Consider the following 21,998-nt stretch of genomic DNA (forward strand, 5'->3'; position numbering starts at 1 on the left):
CCTAAATTTTAAATAGTGATTCAAGTTAAGTTATCCCATAATTGTAATCACAAAAAATTTTCTTGACTAAAATATATACTTATAGGTGTAACCTCTACGTTTACAAACATCTTACATACAATTTAATTATATTATTAATAATTTATTTAGTAAAAATAAATATTAATCACTATATTATTACTATACTCTAAATTAACTACTTCAATGAATTTTTATAAATTAACAATAAATCAAACTATTTATAACTTTTTTATAAATCATACTTACAAGAAAAGGCAAATGATTCCGAAACAATGCTGAAATAGATCATCAAATTATATTAATAAAAATACACCAAAGCTATTGAACCTTATCTTCCTCTCGTTTGATATTCAACAACTTCCATCTTCCCCAACGAATGAATGAAGCATCTCCAAGACAAAGACAGGAATAATCTAAATCATGTGGTTATGGTGGTCATAGAATCCGCCTAAAACCCACTACATGTACATGGATTGACAAGATGTGTTTGGAAATCCCATGGTAACACGAGTTCGATTCCCCTATCCTCCACCCAAATATCTATTGACCAAAAATAAGTAGGTCTCTTGGGGGAACCTATGCTCTATTTCAACATCTGTGATCTTACTTCCTCCGATGTTACAGAGCATCCTGGCAGTCGTGAACTCTCACTTCTCTGTCAGGAGAGAAGCCTAATCTTCTGGTTGTACACACAAGTAGAGGGCTGCGCAATTTCCAGAATTTTCTTGCTAAATTAAATCAAACTACAGTTAGATACAATGATTATACATTAGACTACAAGGATGTCCGTGTAAGAAAATCATTAACAGCCAGACTAGCATCTCCATGGGACACAGCATCCTCAGGTTCTGGAATATAAAGACTAGAAGATGAAGCCTGCATAATCACATTTTCAACTTCCAAGTCAATCAAAATGACCATTGAACTAACATATAAAACCAGAAACTCACCCAGATCCACGCCTTCAAAGTATAATATCAGCTGCACTAGTTAACATTATTAAATTATTTAGAAAAAGGAGGAATAAGACTGGGTTACAAACACTAATGCTGCAGTGAACACGTTAGTATTCTATTTTATTTGTTTTCCCTGTATCAATTATGCTCTCCTATGGGATAGCCATCTCTCATTTCTAAAACAAGGGTGACATAACTGACATACCGAACACATCTAGCAAATTTATTCCTCCCCCCCCCCTTCCCCCAAAGAGAGAAACGGAGGTGCATGGAAGGATGATCCATGGTGCAGAATCCAATGGACAAAAGGTGGGAGGAAAGGGATTGGTTTTGCACTCTAAACCTGACTAGGGGTGAGCAATATTCGGTTTAAACCGAAATAACCGACCGAACCAATTAATTTCGAAAATTTGGTTCGGTTTTATTTTTTTTTGGTTCGGTTTGATTTGAATTTTTAAAAAAATCAGTGATTTCAGTTCGGTTCGGTTTTAGACGTAAAAATTTCGATTAGACCAAACCGAACCAAAATCACCTATACTACGTCGTTTCAATAGTTCCCTAATTCCCTTCCCTTCCCTTCCCTACCCTAAATCTAAAACAAATTTCTGTCTCTCCGTGCATGCCGCCAAACCCAGTGCTCCATCTCTCATCTCTGTGCTCACCCCTAACACTAACGCCCTCACCTCAAAGTGCCTCGCCTCTCCATCCACTTCCAGCGACACTTCCACCATCCACCGTCCAGCCTCTAGTCTCTTCCTGAGAAGAGCCACGCACGCCTGTGCCTCCACTCTCCTCTCGACTCGACTGATTCACCATCGGCGTCGGCCGTTGCTCTCTATCGGCTCTCCACTCATCGTCGGGCGGTCGGCAATTTGGTCGTGCTTATTCCATAGCGCTTAGTCCTCTCCGAGTCTTTGTGTCGCGCTTCCAGCCATTCACAGTGTAAATACTTGGTTGTTGAAGTTGTGTGCTCTTTGATTGTTGAAGTTATACAGAAATATTATGTGAATAATTTAGAAAATTAGACAAAAATTAATTAGTGACTGCATGCCAATTGATCTATAATTATAAATATAATTATAATTATAATTAACAGAAATTATAATGAAATAGCCAACACTATAATTATAATTAACAAAAATTATAATGAAATAGCCAACACTATAATTATAATTAAACAGAAATTAATTAGTGACTGCATGCCAATTGATCTGTAATTATAAATATAATTATAATTACAATTAACAGAAATTATAATGAAATAAATAGCCAACAATATAATTATAATTAAACAGAAATTAATTAGTGATCACATGCCAACATTATAATTATAATTATAAATATAATTATAATTACAATTAACAAAAATTATAATGAAATAAATAGCCAATACTATAATTATATAATTACAATTATAATTATAATTATAGTGTTGGCTATTTATTTCATTATAATTTCTGTTAATTGTAATTATAAATATAATTATAATTACAATTAACAGAAATTATAATGAAATAAATAAATAGCCAACACTATAATTATAGTATTGGCATGCAGTCGCTAATTAATTTCTGTTTATAACATGGAGTCGCTAATTAATTTCTGTTTAATTATAATTATAGTGTTGGCTATTTATTTCATTATAATTATAATTAATTATAATTATAATGAAATAAATAGATATAATTATAATTATAGTGTTGGCATGCAGTCGCTAATTAATTTCTGTTTAATTATAATTATAGTGTTGCTATTTATTTAATAAATAGCAACACTATAATTATAATTAAACAGAAATTAATTAGCGACTGCATGCCAATTGATTTGTTTAATTGCAATCTTCTATTGATATCATTATTCATTATTATTCCCTTTCTGCTGCACTCCAAAGCCTTTGGCATCTGATCTCTTCATGATTCAATCCACATCTTGTGTGTACATTAGATTTCATTTAGTGTTTATAATTGACTGAGAATTATAATTTATTTATTTACAGATGATCAAGAAAAACCATCAAATCCTATGTCACAACCTCCCGTTACTTCGAGCAATATTGAAGCTGTCGAGGCAACTTCCAAAATGAAGAGGAAGAAGAGTATGAAACCAAGATCAGTTGTGTGGGACCACTTTAAATTTATCGATGATACGGGAATTCAAAAAGGCAAGTGTAATTATTGTGAAAATGAGTTTTATTGTGATCCAAAAAGAAATGGCACATCTGCTCTTAAACATCATATGTCTGCATGCATAAAAACCCCCATAATGTGACTACTATACAATCACAATTGTCTTTACAACCACTTTCTTCTAGTACACAAGAGGGAGGGGGAAATTATCAATTAGGCACGTTAAGTAGTTGGCATTTTGATCAAGATGTAGCTAGACGTAAGTTAGCTAAAATGACAATTATTGATGAGCTACCATTTATGTTTGTAGAAGGGGAAGGGTTTAAGGAATGGGTTGAATGCATACAGCCTAAGTTTCGAATTCCATCCCGTTGGATTGTTTCAAGGGATTGTTATGATTTATATTTAGAGGGGAAAAAATTAAAGAGTTACTTTCAAAATTGCATTACCACAGACACATGGACTTCATTGCAAAGAATTAATTATATGTGTATCACTGCACACTACATTGATGATAATTGGACACTTCATAAAAAAATTCTTAATTTTTGTCCAATTAGAAGTCATAAGGGTGATGATATTGGCATGGTTGTTGAGAGTTGTTTACTTAATTAGGGAATTAAGAGAGTATTTACAGTGACTCTGGATAATGCTATTTCCAATGATGTGGCTGTTACATATTTAAAAAAGAAAATCAATGGTTAGGGATTTGGGATTTTAAATTGCAAATATCTTCATATGAGATGTATTGCCCATATAATTAATTTAGTTGTGGTTGATGGACTGAAAGAAAATATTGAAGCAGTAAAAAGGGTTAGAGAAACAGTGAGATATATGAGACAATCACCTGCTAGATTGCAAAAGTTCAAATCATGTTGTGAGATGGAGGGATTCAAAGTAAATATCATTTATCTTTGAATGTTTCCACTAGGTGGAATTCCACCTATTTGATGTTGAGAACGGCGGAAAAATTTGAAAATGCATTTGATAGAATTCCAACTATTGATCCATGTTTTAAGTTTGATCTTGTGTCTGGTAAAGAATGTGATGGTGTGCCTGATAGTTTGGATTGAGACTATATTAGAAAAATTGTAGATTTCTTAGGTCATTTTTATGATCTTACATTAAAGATTTCAGGTTCTAGATATGTCACTTCCAATATTTTTTTTGATGAGATTAGTTCAGTTGATTGTTTATTACAAGAGTGAAAAATGAGTGATGACCTAACTTTGACAAATATGAAAGTGAAGTTTGATAAATATTGGGGGATCCTGATAAAATGAACAAACTTATTTATATTGCGATTGTGATGGATCCTAGATATAAGATGGAATTTATGGGTTTTGCACTCTCTGCTGTGTATGGAAATGGAAAGGGTTTGGATTTAACACATAAAATTAAATCAGTTGTGTATGAGTTGTTTGATGAATACAAGAGAATGTTTGCTAATCAAAATGCAAACATAAATGATGGTCATGTACATTCAAATGCAATTGAAAACTTGGATGAGGAAGGATCAAAAAAGAGATCAAGCATGAATTTGGATAGTCAATTTTTGAAACATAAAATTGAGATTGGAGAAGCTAAAAATAAGTCAGATCTGGATTGCTATCTTAATAAAAGTATTCAAGTGGTGGATGAGAATGATGAATTTAATATATTACTTTGGTGGAAACTTAACTCTAATAGGTTCCCTATCCTTTCCCATATGGCTAGAGATATTTTAGCAGTTCCTATCTCTACTATTACATCGGAATCGGCTTTTAATACTAGGGGATAGAGTACTTGACCCTTTTAGGAGTTCTTTAACTCCTAAAGTTGTTGAGGCTTTAATATGCACACAAGATTGGCTTTGAAAATCTCATTGCCGTAAGTCCATTGAAGAACAAATAGCAGATATGGAAAGACTTGAAGAAGGTATATAGAATCTTATTTAATTTTTTTAAATTATTATTGGCTTAAATGTTTCATGCATAATAAATATTAAATTATTTCTCTTATTTTTTCAGCATTTACAAATTGTGAGGTGAGTAGCAGTATTAATGAAAACAGTCAAAACACCATTAATTTGGATGGTTGATATAAAATGGAATGATTTCAAGGTAGATCTTTTTTTCTTGTTATTATTGATTATTGAATTGATTCTGACAATTTTTTATAGCTATTCTAATATTTTTTTATGCTTGCAAGTGAAATATCAGTTCAAGTTTGAAGAATATGGTGGTGTCAGTCTGCTGGAGACTTGATGGCAAAAATGAAGATATTTTTATTATTTAATTTTATGCTCGTTCAGTCGTTTGGAATTTGGATCATGTAATTTTGAACTTTTGGATTATGCAACTTTCTTTATATTTATATTGGACTATTGGATTATAGACTATATTTTATATCATGTATGAATATGATGTGTAAAATAGTAGAGCGAATTATTTTAATAGTAGACTAGAGATGTTAAATTTTAATTTTTATATTGTTTTATGACTATTATTGATTTTTTATTCGTAAAAGTTAAAATTAAAACACTTCAATTGAATTTTATAACACTGAAAATCAATGTAAAAAAAAAAAATGAAAAGTTTGAAAATCGATTCAACCGATCGAACCAAACCAAATCAGTTCGATTCGGTTATCCCTCTTATTCGGTTCGGTTCGGTTCGATTTATATAAAATACTGTAATTCAGTTTTCGGTTATTTCGGTTCGGTTCGATTTTGAACCGAACCGACCGAATGCTCACCCCTAAACCTGACAGTAACAAACTTCAGAAACATGGTTCTTATAGAGGACCAAAATAATTTTCGCTCTTTCAAAAAGTTTACATTTTAGAAAAAAAGTTGAAGCTGAAGATACCTTTGTATCAAGCTGCATCTCTCCATTACTATCTGCAGTGAGACATGCACCATGTGCTTTCAACCACTCTACACATTCCTCTACTCCAACAGGGTCCTGGTCACTTCCTTCACTTGTGCTGGAAAAGCCCACTACCTGTGCAATGTATGAAACAGGTACTGTAGGGCGATATGACCGGGATATGCAGCTTACAGCCTTATAGCGCATCTTTTCAACATAAAGATCTACAGAGATACAAAAATTACAATCACTATCCCTCGTCATACATTGAAAGACAACAAAAAAGGGGTAGTCAAAATGCATACTCACCCATAAGGCATGTGTTCATATTAGGAGCTGTCTTGTATAGTCTGAAGAACATCACATAGTTTCCAGATGTCACAGCTGCACGAACTGCAAGAGCATGTTTAACAGCTTTATCCTTCTTTGCTTCCTTTGGTAATCTGGCAACTCAAACAGCAATTTTATATTATTATAAGTGGCGATTAATGGAAGGTGAATGGATCTGCTTTTGTAAATCTAAAGTTAAGACATGATAAATAACTGGTGGCATTGCTTATTTTATTTGAGTTCATATTCAAATTTATTCTGAATCTGATGATCCACCATACATCTGTATATCAGGCAAGTATCCATTCCATTAAGTTTAGCTAATAAACAAAAACTAAAGAAAAGAGTTTATAAATAACAGAACATCTATTAGCCAGGCACCACCAAAACACAATCTTGAAATCATCCCGTTAATGTAGCATCATCATTGTCCACTAGGGGTGAGCAGTTCTCAGTTCAATTGGTTTTAGTTATTGATCTTAAAGAAATTCAATTTTTGGTTTGCTACAGTTCTGTTATGGTTAAAACTGAAAAAACCGAGAAAACGAACCATAGGAAGGCCTTCTTAATTAGGCTTGTCTTGATGAGACATATATACATATACTCATTACCCATAACTCATTCTCCCAGAAGGCCAAAATAGTCCCCCAGCCAGCAGCCAAACATCCTTGAGATCAGATTGCAGATCAGCCTACAGACAGCACCACTCATGAATGACCGTCTGATTTCTTCTGCTGCTTCTTCATGCAATGGACTGTTCTCTTCTAGCCACTGGTCAATGAATTAATGTTCAACAGTTCAAGGTTCTCAACATATATGCATCCTACATTGTTTAATTGATTTTGTACTGAGCTTGTGATATTTTGAATTGAAGTTCAGAAATTTATTATTAGATTTGTAAGAATTTCATTGATTTTGTTGGAATGTATTTGAATCAAATTATGAAATTAGCTTATGATTTGATTTTTAACTTAACTAGTTTTGGTCATTCCTAGTTCCCGATAATTTAAGCTGGTTCGGATAATTTGAGAGAAATGGAAAGAGATGGTGGAAGAGAAGAGATTGTTAGAGAAAGGATAGTTGGGTGAGGTTGCCTGTGGTGGACAGAGGAAGATGAAGGTGGGGAAGAAGGGAGAAGGGAAACAAGGGAGCATCCCATGGGTGGAAAAGGAGAGAGATGAGAGGGTCACTCGCTTTATTCAAGTGTAGGAAAGTAATTTCAAAAATTTTCCTCTAAAAAATAATTCCAGGCCAGCCTTATAACTGGAAAATAGTTCCAAAAGGTAAAGTACTTTTATATGCACTAAATTGATATTGAGGTAGTTTTCCATTACAAATTAAATTTTAAGAGCAGTGTTGTTACAGAACACTAAGTTAAAGGATGATGAGTGAAAATCCAAAAATCCTGTGACAAGGGAGTTCAGACAAGAACATATATCAAACATCATTACAACCAAAACCACAATTCTGCAAATTTCACTAACCTTGACATTGACGATACAAGATCCCTGTTGTTATTAGAGTGCAAGATAACGCAAAGTAAGTTGTAAGCTGCAAACTCCATGTAGCATCCTTCAATTCCTTCATCATACAGGATTTTTAACTGTGATTGGCACTGAAGCAAAGAAAATCAACCAAATACTTCATGTGAATTATATTTTTATATCTCAAAGCATCAAAAGAAGATAATAGAGGAAAAACTGCTTCCTTGTTTTAAATAACTTCATGAGTTTTGCAATGTATCTCATGACTCTCAAATTCATACTAATTAAGATCCCAAATGCAATATCATGCAAGTCCCTACCATATAACCATTAACATGCATAAGTAGCAAGACTATATACATATACATATACATATACTTGGTGTAATAGTTGCAAACAGCAGCTAATGCTTATATATGGAACAAAAGCTTAAAGCTAACTAAAATTTCACTAAGTGAACTGAATGAGACTTTAGGATTTCCAATTGATGGCATCTTCAGGCATCAGGTATTTACAAACTTTTCAGGTAACAGATTTCTACACAGTTTCAGAACATTTGGCTAGGAAACATACTATAACAGAGATTTTTAATGCCTTGAATGAGGCATACATAGTTCTTCATGATTCTAACACTCCACCGGCAGCCATAATATCAGATGCAAAATGACTCGACTATTTGCTTACAAGAAACTGAGCTAGCACTTAAAATGGAAAACAACTATCTCAAGAAGAAGACTGCAGACTCATGGATGCACAAGCAATTCATCAATACAGAAGTTCAGAAAGAGAATAAAATGGTCTTCAGCTGTAGCACCAAGCCACCAACCTGATTATACTCTGACAAGTCCCCTACCTCCATTGCTAGCCGAGCATGAGTTTCATACACCTGAAAATGAGTAGAATATTTGCACAAACTATGAAAAGAACAAGGTTGTGATATACACACCCAACTGAACTCAGACAAGCTTTAATGCAACATACCTTAACTGTTAGCTGATTCTGTATACGTTGTACAGTTAGATCTTGGCGAATAGACTTCAACTGATCACATTTATAAAGGTAGTTCTTCTGAGAATTTTGAACCATAAGCAGAGCTTTCTCAAGCACTTCTTCTGGTCTCACCTATAAAACGATAAAGAAAATTTAGCCAAAATGGTAGCAATTTCATATAATCCATTTGTTACATAGAGTTTTGGTCTATATCTAAAAGAAGATATTGATATTTACAGTAGAAGGATCAGGTGCAGAAGTGAGTCGCAAATAACGTTTCTCAATCTCCTGACAGGTCCCTTTAACAGTTAGGGCATCCCAGTCAATGTCTTCAACAGCCCTGCTCCCATCATCATCGAAGTTTTTGCTAAGCATCAAGGCACTAGCCCGTTTAGTGTACAGGTTTCCAGCTGCAGCATTTTTTGGCTTGAAATAATTAATTTCTGATCGATGTCCTTGTACTTTTTCAAAACGCTTAGAGCGATTTTCACGTTTCTTTTTCTCCTCTGGTGAATTTGCAAGTGCTATTGCACCAGAATAATAAGCCGTTAAACTTTGTTCCTTATCACTATCACTTGATGCATCACCATTTTCAGCACTATTAAAGGCATCAGCAATACGCTGTTTCTTAAGTGGCCTCTGGGCACTCTTACTCAGAGTTTTCTGCTCTGATAGAGAGAACTTGAGGTCACTTAAAGCATCAACCTTGCTCTCAGAATTCCCAATTAAAGGCTGTACAGTGAAACAAGATTACTTCAAAACCAGATTTAAAGAACATTAATTGCTCGCAACAAAAATCCAGAAGTAGAAGTGGATTATTTAGCTACCTTCACACTATGACTACATATGAGAAAAAGGAGAGGAGGAAATAAAAATGTATACCTTTCTATCCCAACCACCAAATTTTACACTATTATTACTGACAGAAACAGGCGTTTCAACCAACTTCTCCTCAGGAAGAGGCTCCCACCGACTTTTAGACCGTTTGCTTGGACTCCTGTACTTCGGCAATGATGCAACAGGAGTTGAAGACTGTGAGTTCCTGTAGCCAACAGACATGTCTCAAATTTGTATTAGTGGAATCAGAACAATCCATGTATCATATTATCAATCTAATAATTGCAAGCGGTCAACAGAACCTAGATTACAAGAAATAAAGCCACAAAAAATGAAGAAAAAGATGGAAAAAAGCAAAAAAAAAAAAAAAGACAGAACACATACTCCTTGTTGGCAAAATCAGGGTTTGGTAATGGAAAAAGAGGCTCAGTGTCCCAGTTCCGAGTGTGAAGCGTACCATCAGCAGTTGCCTTAGTAATAACCTAGGCAAAAAGGACAGGAATAATTGATTCAATTCGCAATGTGAATCAAACTAAAGGGCTATAAAAGCAAGGATAAAAGAAATTGCATATGATGTATGTATCAGAATATCATGTTAGTAGAGATCAATAAAATAAACGAGTGGAAAGGCAAGGATTTGGACTAATTTTGGAGGCCATGCCTTGAAGGTTTTAGTTTCGACTTTTTAGGGCCCGTTTGACATTGTTGTCAGAACTGCTAAACACTTTCTTATAGATACTATTTAGAAAATATTAAAAAATAATTTAAAATTATTTTTGACATAATTTAGTCATAAGAACACCAAAATAAATAAAAAAAGCTTTTCCCAAACTGCTTTTTTCAACGGCATCCAAAATGGTGTTTTTTTTCTGAAAAGCATTTTCTTGTCCTCCAAACTCGATAACAAACAGGCTCTTAGTCTCTATGTAGTGTGTACCTATATTTATAATCTTATTATAGTCAATAAAAGTTATCTTCATTGTAATGCCCATAGAACCCATGACTACAAGGTACAAGGGAGCTTAACTGTGAAGCCTGAATCCTTATTTACTGTTCAGACTGCCTTAACTGCATTGCAAGGAGCCCTTTTAATTTTTATCCGTTTTCAGGCTATTATTGGTATAATTTCAGGCTATTTGCATAGTTTTCTACTCATTGTGGCCATGTAATGAACCCAGAACAACCAGCCTTGCAAGCTGTCCTAAATCCTATACATCAAGGATAGCTGGAGTAACTGTCAGAAACTCAGAATGGCACCACAAGAACTCAATCTTGAAAATGTGGACTAGTCAAATGACCAAAACGAGGCATCAGACAATTCAAACTTCAAACCCTACATTGTCCATTAATAAAGGAGGGCACATGTATTATGCTATAATAACAAGACATGCCCCACACTATGGACAGGCCGACACATACAGCGCCTCCAAAGAAGGCACAGAGGCCCATTAACTGCTCTCAGTCTAAGAAAAATTCTTGTCAAGGCATGCAAATTCAATTCACAAACCAACAATAACTTCACTCTTTAAGTGAGTAAATTTGTGGATTTGAAGGAGAAAAGGATGAGACATAGAAATTGTGTATCATGGGTTTCAGTATTGACAAAGGTGAATTATTAGCTAGATGTCCAAACATGCAAGAGATATTAGAGAATGTATACCGTATTTTTGCTAATAAATTTAAATAGAAGTCAGGATGATGAATTCATAATGCTGTTCACAAAGGTTATGGCAAACAACAGGGTCATTTTCTAATTTAAGATCATGGCAAGGAGGAAAAGTATCCACATGGAGAAGCGACAAATTTATTTTCGAATTGGAAAGCTAAAAAAATGCTACTTAAAATACTTGATAGACTAAATAACTTACCTCCTTCAAAACAGCCTGACAAGCCGCCAATTGTGGATCATTTTTGCAGTGATCTTGACAACGTTTCAAAGCCCTCTCAACATAAAAACGTAGTGAACTGGGGAATACGCCAGGCTGCCAAAAGAAAGTAATTAATTCTGCATGGAATCAATGATCAAGGAGAAAAATGGGTGAATTACATTTAGGTCCCTATATATTGCTATTATTAACAAATTGGTCCCTGCACTTCTAAGAACTTATTAGGATGTCCATAATTCTTAACTTTGTTAGTTAGTCTTATTTACATTCAGGTCCCTAGGTATTACCATTATTAAAAGGGTCCTTGTACTGTCAAGGACTTATTAAAACGTTCTACTCTTACCTTCGTTATTTATTCTTATCATCCATGTTTTTCCATTTCCACTGTTAGAAGACTATGAAAAGACCAATTACCCTTGTTAACTAATTATATTTTCTTCTTTGGCTTCTCCCTCAAGCTCGCCTCTTTCTTTATCTTCTTGCCTAGAAACAACATCTTCATAAGGATTATAAATCTTGGCAGGCCTATCAATCCTCCAGCTCGCATATGCACTATAGTAGTTTGTCAAACAGTACTGAAGAACGAATTAAGGGAAAGAAAGAAGAAGAATTATAAGTAGAGAAAGAGAAGAACTAGGTGAGAAAGAGAAATTAAAGAGGTAAGGAAAATAGCATTCTGTATTAATGTGTTTGGATAACCTCTCTACAATAAGCTGCAGACATATATACTATTTTTCTAACAAAAACCTAGATGGATAATAACCTTCAAGCTGTCTAACTACTTTATGAATCTATACCCAATTTACTCTCAAGTCTAATTACATATTTTCCTCCTTTACATTTCTCTTCTTTTTCCTATAATACGTAACAATACCCCCTTCATGAGAACCTTCTTATCTCTAAGAAGGTTTAAAACCAAGGACATGGTATGCAGGTCTTGCCTAGGTGTAATATCATCCAATCTTCTTCTTCAACAAGGAGACAGGAAATAGAATCAGGGGGCAACTGTAGCATATAAGCAACCTGACCAATCTTTGCAACAATTTAAATGACCTATTGTACTTGACTGAGAGTTTCAAGGACTTTCTCATAGCCAAGAAGGTCTGTTTGTATGGCTGAAGTTTAAGGAACACCCAATCTCTATCTTCAAATGCACTCTCGATGCTCTTCTTGTCTACTTACTGCTTCATTTTCTGTGCAGCCAGCAAATTTTCTTCAAGTGACTACAATATATTTTGCCTCTTCTGGAAAAACTCAGAAATAGTAGCCATGATGTCTTAGCATTAGGCAAGAATGTGAAAGGAGCTGGACATTGAAAGTCCATTCCCCTTTTATGCATGAGATGCTTGGAGCTGTTGCAAGGTAGCAAATTAGAATTAGAAGCTATAGCCCTTATACCCTGTAAAATCACCTGCATCCCTTGCTGCATAATAGTCAGCTTGGCATTGTGGAAGTCAAATAAAATAGAATTAAACACTTACATCCAGTTCACTCCCAGAATAATGTCAAAGCTTCCCATCTCCAAAATCATGAGATCAAAGGTGAACCTACAATGCTGGGCTCACCATGTAAAGCCTGGGCACACATGCATACTAGCTGCTGCTTTCACAGTCATTTTAGGTACCTTTACTAGCAGTAATTTCAATTTAGCTGCCACTTTTGCATCCATAAAGCTATAGGTGTTGCCATTGTCCACCAGTATTAAAAGCTACCTATTCTTGTACTACCCTAGAAAACTTATAGTTGCTTCTCCTTCATTGCCTTCTACGGCATTTAAAGACAAAGTCTCTCCCAAATTTTTCTCTTCATCTCCTAACACATCATGCCACTCTTCATCCCCTTCTACCATATCCCCTTCCTTACCTTGCAAGGTCATTAGGGTCTTTTGTTTACATTGGTGTCCTGCAAAATACCTTTCTCCACATCTATAACAAGGTTTTAATTGCTTCACTCCTCCTGGATTTGGGTTGAGGATAGTCTTGTTCGGTGTTTGATTCACTGATGGTTGGCTGGGTTTTGATGGCTGCAAGGGTTGTTTTGGAATTAATTGTTGCTTCCAAATCAGGTGGTTTTGATGGATAAGGAAAGATATGGTTTGTTTGGCTGAATTTCTATGAATATGGGTTTTGAATGGAGGTGTTTGGCTTAGAATAAGGCTGAGTGATTTTAGAAAAATAATTGATTTTCTTAGCACAACCTAAGAGTTGTTCTTAAAATCTAGTGATCTCAATGGCATGGGCAAGGTCTATGGGTTTAGCATTCTAACCATTGGTCTAATATCATCCTTCAGTCCTCCGATACATCCACAAAGAAAATTGTTTTCTCCTAAATGAGGCATCACCCTCTCCATTCTAATTTTCATATCTTCAAACTTGTCTTGGTACTCTTCTACACATTCCTCTTGTCTCATCTTCATAAATTCCTCTACTATATCTTCTAATCCTTGATCCCCAAACCTCACACACAACTCCCTCTCAAAATCCTCTAAAAAATGAAGATCTCTACCCTTAACCCAATTGTGATAGCAAACATTAGTAAGCTAATAAAAAATAAGCTAGCAATCCCAACCTTCTCCTCATTTGGAACCTTGTATACTTCAAAATACTTTATACATTTTCTCATCCACACTCTAGGCTCCTTATCATCAAAAGTTATCAATTCAATTTTAGGGAGATATTTTAGCATACCTTCAGTTCAGAATCAACTAAAGACCCGAATCAACTAAACACCCAGACACTCCTCAAACAGAAATTCCACTCCCAAAATCAGATCCTTGCTGTTAGTTCACCATTTCTCTGGGTATGGGTAGAATTCCCCTTCCCCCCGGCACTTGTCCCTTTTCCTTAATCATTCATAATTCCAGAAAAGAAGAGATCAAAGTTCCTCCATAATGAAATTTTAGTCTCTACAGCATTCTACTTGATTTCCTCCCTCAACAATTCCATATTTCTCCTTGACTCTTCTTGCATAATTCTAATTTGTTCCTCCAGCCAATCCAATCTAACAGAATTAGCACCAACCACTACAGATCTAGTCATTTTGCGACCCTATTGACACACTACCCACTTTGAAACACAACTCTCATACCATTGTACTGTAGCAGTTTTCCAAGCAGTACTAAATAAGGAATTAAGGGAGAGAAAGAAAAAGAATTATGATTAGAGAAGGAGAAGAACTAGGGGAGAAAGAGAAATTAGAGAGGCAAGGAGAATAGCATTCTGTATTAACATGTTTGGATAGCCTCTCTACAATAATTGCCACAAATATATACTATTTTTCTAATAGAAACCCAACTGGATAACAACCTTCTAGCTGTCTAACTACTTTATGAATCTATACCTAATTTACCCTCAAGTCTAATTACATATTTTCCTCCTTTACATTTCTTTCTTTCTCTTATAATAGGTAACGTTCTGTTACATCTTAAATGCTAGATAGGCGATGGAAATATCAACAACCAAAAGCTGGCAGATGGTTTGAGCCAATCTCATTTGGCAATGGATTTTCTTGCGGGACTTTGATGAATGGTAGTAGGATTTGGCATAGGGGAACAACCCCATAGCAAGAGAGAGAGAGAGAGAGAGAGAGAGAGAGAGAGAGAGGGAGAGAGATTCCAAATTTGGGAATATGTCAATGGCTAGTATTGCGGTAGACGGTTCCCATGTTTGCAGAGTGAACTCAACTGGGTTTTTGGTACGTGAAGGAGATGATAGATATGGTCAGTTAGATGTTCTTTTGAATTCTACATTGGAGAGTTGGAGTATTCAAAGTTGGCTCTTGGTGCTAAATTCACCAGTGGACCGACGACTAGAAATTTTTCGATAATTTGTTGGAAGCCTGGGTGACCCAAAGTGGATAGTTCTGGGATTCATTCTTCCATTCGTAGATCAAATTCTTCCAGGACCTTGTGTGCAATCTACTTGTGAAGGTATAAATTGTGTTCTAGATTTCTAGTTCAAGGAAGGGTCACTACGCTCTAAGGTTAAATGTTTCATTTGCCATACCCATAGCACCAGCAAAATTTTTGATTTATCTCTACCACCAGTGATATTGCATCCTCCACCATCTCCATCAAAAGAATTGAAAATGGGTTATCAGATCAATAGGAGCTCTTGAAGGTATTTGCACGATTATTTACTGCTTGTGAATTGGAGTTTATTTTGATAAAAGGGAAAGGCACAATTATGATCAATCCACACTATCCAGAGCTGCTTCAAATGGAGGCAGGCACCAACCAAACCATAATGGTTTTATTTCAAGATCATTAATGAATAGACAACAAAGCACAAGGACAATAAGGTGCCAGAAGAGTGGAACCTCATCGAAACATGCAGATAAGGCAGAGGAATTCAACTTCTGAGCTTGCTGCTACAACAAATGACTTCTCACTAGAGAACAAGATTGGTGAAGGAAGCTTTGGTATTCTGAAGATTGGTGAAAAGAGTTAAAAGTTTCTTTTTATATGGATTAAGAGAGGCTAATTTTGGATTTTGACCAAGTTTTTTAATGGGAAAATTGGTTGGAAAAGGATGGACCATTCAGTTGATAGAGGCAAAAGTTATAAACATTTTAATGACTTGTTGAAAATACATGGGACCAATTTATTGTTAATGACAATTTAATAACTTCTTGAAAATACAAGGGACCAATTTAAAGTTAATGACAATAACAAGAGAACTAATTGTAATTCACCCAAAAAAGATTGTAAACAACAAAACTAGGATGGATGAGTAGATGTTTGAGACCCCAAGCAAGGACATCACCCAAGAGTGTCAGGACTTGGGCAACTAAATATATGCACCTCCATCCTATTCAGTCTACTCACAAAAGATCATGTGAATGCTATCCATTAAGAAGTGGAAAACCATTAAATAATAATCATACCTTCAGTATGGAATCGGCCGCAACATTAGAGAACACTTTGTCATTTGCCTTTGGCATTGAGACAGCAATATAAGCAGGTTTTGCTGCTGCACCAGTTGTAGAGCCATCCTTATTGGTTTTTGATGAACTCGAAGCCAAATTTGTAGCAATTCTAGGATTTGTTGGAATCTGCAATTTGCTTACCCTTTGTGTATCTAGTGTTGAAACTGTCTGTGCAGGAGTTTGATAATTCTGGGGCACCTGGTGAGAAGGAGCATATTGTGAATCAGGACCTTCTTCAACAGTCTTTTGTTGTTCCTGAAAATTATCATAAGAAGTTTTTGAATCCAAAGATGTTTGAAAATGTGGTTGCATAGGACTAGCATGATAATTTTGAGAACTTTCCACCCCTTGCTTCCAGCAGCTATCATAAGCACCACTAGTAGATGGAGCACCCTAACAAGGAAAACAAGGATACAGGAATTTAGTAGACTAACCAAATCTGCACCAAAGCGATAAGAAGAATAATTCACCATAAAAACAAATAGGGTAAAGTACAAAAAAGTGCCATGTGTTTAGTGCATTTCTTAAGTTCAAGTCTATGATTTGTTTCATGCAAATAGGTACTCTCTGTTTTTGATCTGTTAAGCAAAAAGAAACAAAACCCTGACGCCATCAACTGAATTAATTATTCAAAACATTGTTGTGTCAGCTCAAACTAGATGGTGTCAAGAGATTTATCCCCTCTTGCTGATGATAAGAAAAATACAGGCTAACTATTTATCTAGAAAAAATTGCTATATTTAGGACAACTTATTTTAAGAAGAAATATAGAAGGTAGATTTTTTATTTCAGTAGAATTAGAAATACTCTATATATAGGCAAAGGTTCTCTACATATTTGGTTGATTTCTTATAACAAGCAATAGTTGCTTTGAGATTAATAGATTGAAGAAGTGTTTTCTACCCTTTGAGAAGCAATTTCTCACCCCCTTGTTCCCCGTAATTTTATTTGTTTTACACATGCCAAAACTTGAAATGCGCTAAATCACAGGGCATCTTTTCTGTATTTAGCCCAAAAAATCTGGAAAGTTACAGTACAACAGCAATTGCAGGTCCATATATGCAATTGAGACCTCTGCAATGGGAGAGACAGATAAGTTGAAACAAGCAAAATGATCTCCAACAGAACTTGTAAAGCATGTAATGCTTAAGTTACGATATCTCACAGGTTCACAATGTCAACAACAGAATGCACTGGAAATAGGTACTACAGATAAAGATAAATCATAACCATTCACAACAATCTAGCGTGTATAATTTTTGAAGCACAATGTCGTTACTGTAAATTAAATTCTTCTAATTTTCAACTCCACTTTCTTTATAGGTCACCGACATTTTTTACCAGCAATTTATATATGCAAGTTAATAATGATGAGGACATCTGATTCTTCTAAGTTCTGGATGAAGGGAAATAGCAAACCTGCAAAGGTGGCAAGTCAGATGAAGTGGATTCTGGCCTCCAGGATGGGGTAAAAGAGGAGGGATGCTGACTGCTGGAGTTTGGGTACCCAGCAGTAACACCTGGAACTGAATTCACCTGATTAGATGTACTAGCAACAGACAAATGTTCTGTCCCAGGAGCACAAGTAACTTCTGTTTGATTGTAATAATCTGCCCATTGCTTGTATTGTTGTTGGTAATGTACTGAAGTTGCAGCTGTAGTACCGGAGTTATATGCACCTGTTGTGTCCGCAGTGTAGCTTGAGTACTGGTGAGTTGTATAGTTTGCATAATTGCCATCACTCCACGTAGTAGTGTGATTACTGTATCCGCTACTTGGGTAAGCTCCAGCTGTCTGATAATCACCAGGATTGTAATAAGTAGCTGGATAACTTGGAATCCCAGCATAAGACCCTGTATTCTGAAATGAGGAAAGGGGCTGATAAGGAGCACCTGTGTTTTGATATGATCCTAGAGGCTGAGAGTATGCATGGTTAGGTTGCTGCTGAGAGTATACATGATTAGGTTGCTGCTGAGAGTAAGCATGGTTAGGTTGATGCTGAGAGTAAACATGGTTGGGTTGCTGCTGAGAGTATGAATGGTTGGGTTGCTGTTGATAGCCATTATAGTAACCTGGGTATCCTGTGTTTGCATAACCATATGGATCTGTAGGATTTGTGTATGATGCATAGCCACCATAGTCCTGTGAGGCACTTGCTGTCCCCAAAGTTGATGAACTGGCAAGAGATGTCCCATTCAGACCATGTGGAACATTTCTTGAGGGTGGTTCTGTCTGATGATCATGGTGATAAGTGGACTCTGAGGAGCTATTATCTACCCTATGCATGATCCATGAAGTAGCTTCAGACCCAGTTGTCGAAGGAACATATGAAGCTGATTGTGGTTGGCCTTTGTCAACAGCATATTGACCCTAAAAGAAAGAGAAAGAAAACACAGGTCTTATTGTTTAAGTAACTCAGAAGTGAAGTGAAATTTTATAAGAATCAAAGAAACATGGACATCTCATGAAAGCCATAAAGCCATAACATATTAAAATAAAAACAGACAAATTAATAACTAGCTAGCAATTCAATGCAGCAAGTTTTGAGGGGATATATTCTCAGAAAAATCATCTAGAGCATAGATTATTACTAGCTTAGCGTTTCCTCTATAAACAGCATATATGCAAAATTAAACAACTTAAACTAGACTAGCTAGGGGTCATATGCAATCTCACACAGACTAATCAGAACCCATAATTTCAAATTAGCTCTTGTTTAAACCTTTTCCCTTGTCGATAGAGATAATTATGTCAATATTAAGTGTTTAGTTTCATAGTAGTCTCAGCATTAGTAGCATATCATAATTCCTAGCTGGCATGTTATGACTTGGAGGCTGTAAAGATGAATTTAGTAGCATACCATGATTCATAATTCATGGACCATTAGTAGCATATCATAATTCATGTTACAACTTGAAGAGCTGATTTTGCTCTATTATAATAGATGTAACTTTTACTTGGAACAAGATTCCTGCACAAGTGTATAGATGAAAAAATACTTCCTATTTCACGTAAAACAAGCTATGACTTCAGAGTCAAATTTTTTGAAAAGGAAAAACAACTCAAGCTTTCTAAAGAGCTGCCCAGGAGCAATTAGAAAATAAACTATTTTACACTCAACAACTAAACACCCCGTTCATTGCAGCAGAAATAGCAAAATTTCTAAGCCTTGAGCTCCATCACTATTCCATCATCAGTCACGATGCCTAAACTAAACTTTCTTGTCTAATTATCAAACTTACACGTAATATATTGTGAGCATGATATCACACTACTTTGGGAAATTGGTTAATCACACAAACACCCTTAAACAGCTTAAAGGGAAGTTTCAAAGGAGGAAACAACCCGTTGCACAAGCAACACAAGCACCAACAATTTCAATAGTCTAAAAAAGGGGGAAAATAAATAAAAGCCATCAGAATCAACTAGTCTATATCTAAAATGTATTAAACAGATTCTATGTCCATACTGATACAACGGCTGTGCCAACCACAAGTTTATCTCCCAAAAAACAAAAAGTTCCCTTTCTCTAAATTATGCATTCAAACTCACAGTATGAGGAAAGTATTAAGAGAGAAGTTCAAACTGAGCCAAAAATACATTGACACAGACCGAGGCTGTATCCCAATTCCTAAAAACCAATATCGTCTACTTCAGACAAGCAACAAATATGAACAACGAAAAAGTAATAAATCCTGCTTCTTATTCAACGATTAAAAATAACTACATGCCGAACTCAATCAAACCCAGACAAACTTTATAATCATTAAAGCTACAGCCGAAGTTGATAAACTGAAAGCCAAACTGGGAAACTTACCTCAATCGAATTTGGGTCCATAGGGGACAAAGTCTGCGCAATAGCTCCGTTATTCATCATTACATTAACGTCCTAAATTCACGAAAAACAAAAGCATAATTAGTTTTAGTAACCACAAAATCCTACCTTCCAAAAAAGAAAACCCTAATCACACAAATAACAATAGGAAACAATTCAAATTTCCAACCTTCAATCGAACAACCGCAACTTAAAACGCGATTGAAGAGATCAGGAAACGAAGAGAGGAAATTAGCAGAAAAGGAAAAAAAATTGAGATCAAACACCAAAAAATAAATAAAATATAAGTACGGGATGTGATTGAATTAAGCAATAGAGAGAAGTAGTAAAGAAAAATAAATAATAATATAATAATCGAAAGAAAGAGAAATCGCAGAGAGATTGGACGAGGGATGGATGGGGAGGGCGTTTGGGCGTCAACGGTAGGTCGTGTTTGGGTCATGAAATGCCGTGATGATGGCGGTGGCGAATTATAACCAAAACCAAAATCTACCGCGCTTGACCTTTGATTTTATAGTTTTTGAGTAATTTATAGGAAAGCCCCTAAAATTTAATAAAATCTGCACCATAGTCCTTCAATAATTTTTATGTAATAATATTTAAAATTTCAAATTAATGTAATTAAGTGTTTTTTTATTAAAAAACAAGATAAAAGTAAGAAAAAAGTTATTTTTAATCAGATGAAAATTAAAAAGTTAAACCGTTATTATTAATATTATATTTTTTAAATAATATAAAAAAATTATATTTTAAGTAAATATTTAAAATAAAAAAATTAATTTAATTTAATTTAAATTAATTATTTTAGTTCAATTTAATTTTTATAAATTCTTAAATTTCAATTTTTTGACAATTTGATTTTAAACTAAATTCAGTAGACAAAGCGGTGAAACCATCGAAAGGGATTTTCTGTCGTGCTTGTCTTTGTTTTGTTTTTTTCTTTTAGGTTAGCTTCTTCTCTTGCTTTTAGTTAAGTGAACTATTGCCCGGCCTTGGTTCTCTTGCCAAGGATGGGCGGTGGTGTTTTGGTTTGATTTTTATTCTCTTTTATAATGGTGGAGGTTTTGCTTTTTGGGTCTAATTATAAATAAGGCCTGGTGGCTCCTTTTCTGTTTCTCTGAGAGGTTCTCTGACTACGTGGTATTTGCGCCTCGAGACTGCACTACTACGCCAAGTAAGTAATGCTCTCATAGGCCAATGATCGACCGAGGTTTGCTACGCTGCCTTCTCTTTGCTTCTTATTCGTTGGAGTTGCTATTGTCCTTCTACTACTTTCCTGATCTTGCATTTATGGCGTTGCATGTTTGTTTCAATGGTTTCTACTGTTTTTCCTGTTGCTATTGTGGTCTGTCGTGGTGCTGATTTGATGGCTGTTGATTTTTGAGTTCGGTATCTCATGTGGTGGAAACGGTGCGTCGATTGTGCAGCGTTGGTAAATGTTTGGTTTGTTTCTAGGCTGTCTTGTGGGTTTGGGACGTGTCTGAGTTGCTTTGAGCTGTGTATTCTGAGTTTTTTGGCTGACTTTTGGATTTGAGTTATGGTTGCTCGGATTGCACCTCTATTTTCTGTAAATCAGAAAAATGGATTTCAAAGTCTTTCCCCTCATTGCCTATGTATAGAGAAGATCACCAGCCAAGTTATAAGCTTGGTGAGTCAATTGATAAATCATGTTACTGGGTCTTAGAATTTAGAAGTTTTGAGAGCAAACTTCAGAGAGGAGGAAGTGAAAAATATTTTCTCTGCTCCTTTGAGCTGGGG

The 21,998-nt window shown here is 35.3% G+C and overlaps 1 protein-coding gene across 2 annotated transcripts; it reads right to left on the minus strand.

The window, feature by feature from the left end:
- Positions 1-219: 219 nt before the first annotated feature.
- On the minus strand, positions 220-20,727 carry LOC110619864 (SAC3 family protein A). 2 transcript variants are annotated; one of them, XM_021763434.2, is made up of 14 exons: positions 20,410-20,727; positions 20,223-20,294; positions 17,825-18,775; positions 16,364-16,798; positions 11,462-11,575; positions 9,978-10,075; positions 9,639-9,798; positions 8,994-9,488; positions 8,748-8,888; positions 8,593-8,652; positions 7,767-7,897; positions 6,262-6,395; positions 5,953-6,176; positions 220-897 (listed from the first exon to the last, which is right to left on the minus strand). In XM_021763434.2, exons 2-14 carry the CDS (start codon positions 20,280-20,282, stop codon positions 796-798), a joined length of 3,105 nt encoding a protein of 1,034 aa, XP_021619126.1. In that variant the 5' UTR covers positions 20,283-20,294; positions 20,410-20,727; the 3' UTR covers positions 220-795. The 2 variants fall into 2 exon arrangements, with proteins under 2 accessions (XP_021619126.1, XP_043814526.1); XM_043958591.1 differs by lacking the exons at positions 220-897; positions 5,953-6,176; positions 6,262-6,395 and adding an exon at positions 6,417-7,053.
- Positions 20,728-21,998: the final 1,271 nt, after the last annotated feature.

Source organism: Manihot esculenta, chromosome 7, assembly GCF_001659605.2.
Source record: "Manihot esculenta cultivar AM560-2 chromosome 7, M.esculenta_v8, whole genome shotgun sequence".
Taxonomy (NCBI): domain Eukaryota; kingdom Viridiplantae; phylum Streptophyta; class Magnoliopsida; order Malpighiales; family Euphorbiaceae; genus Manihot; species Manihot esculenta.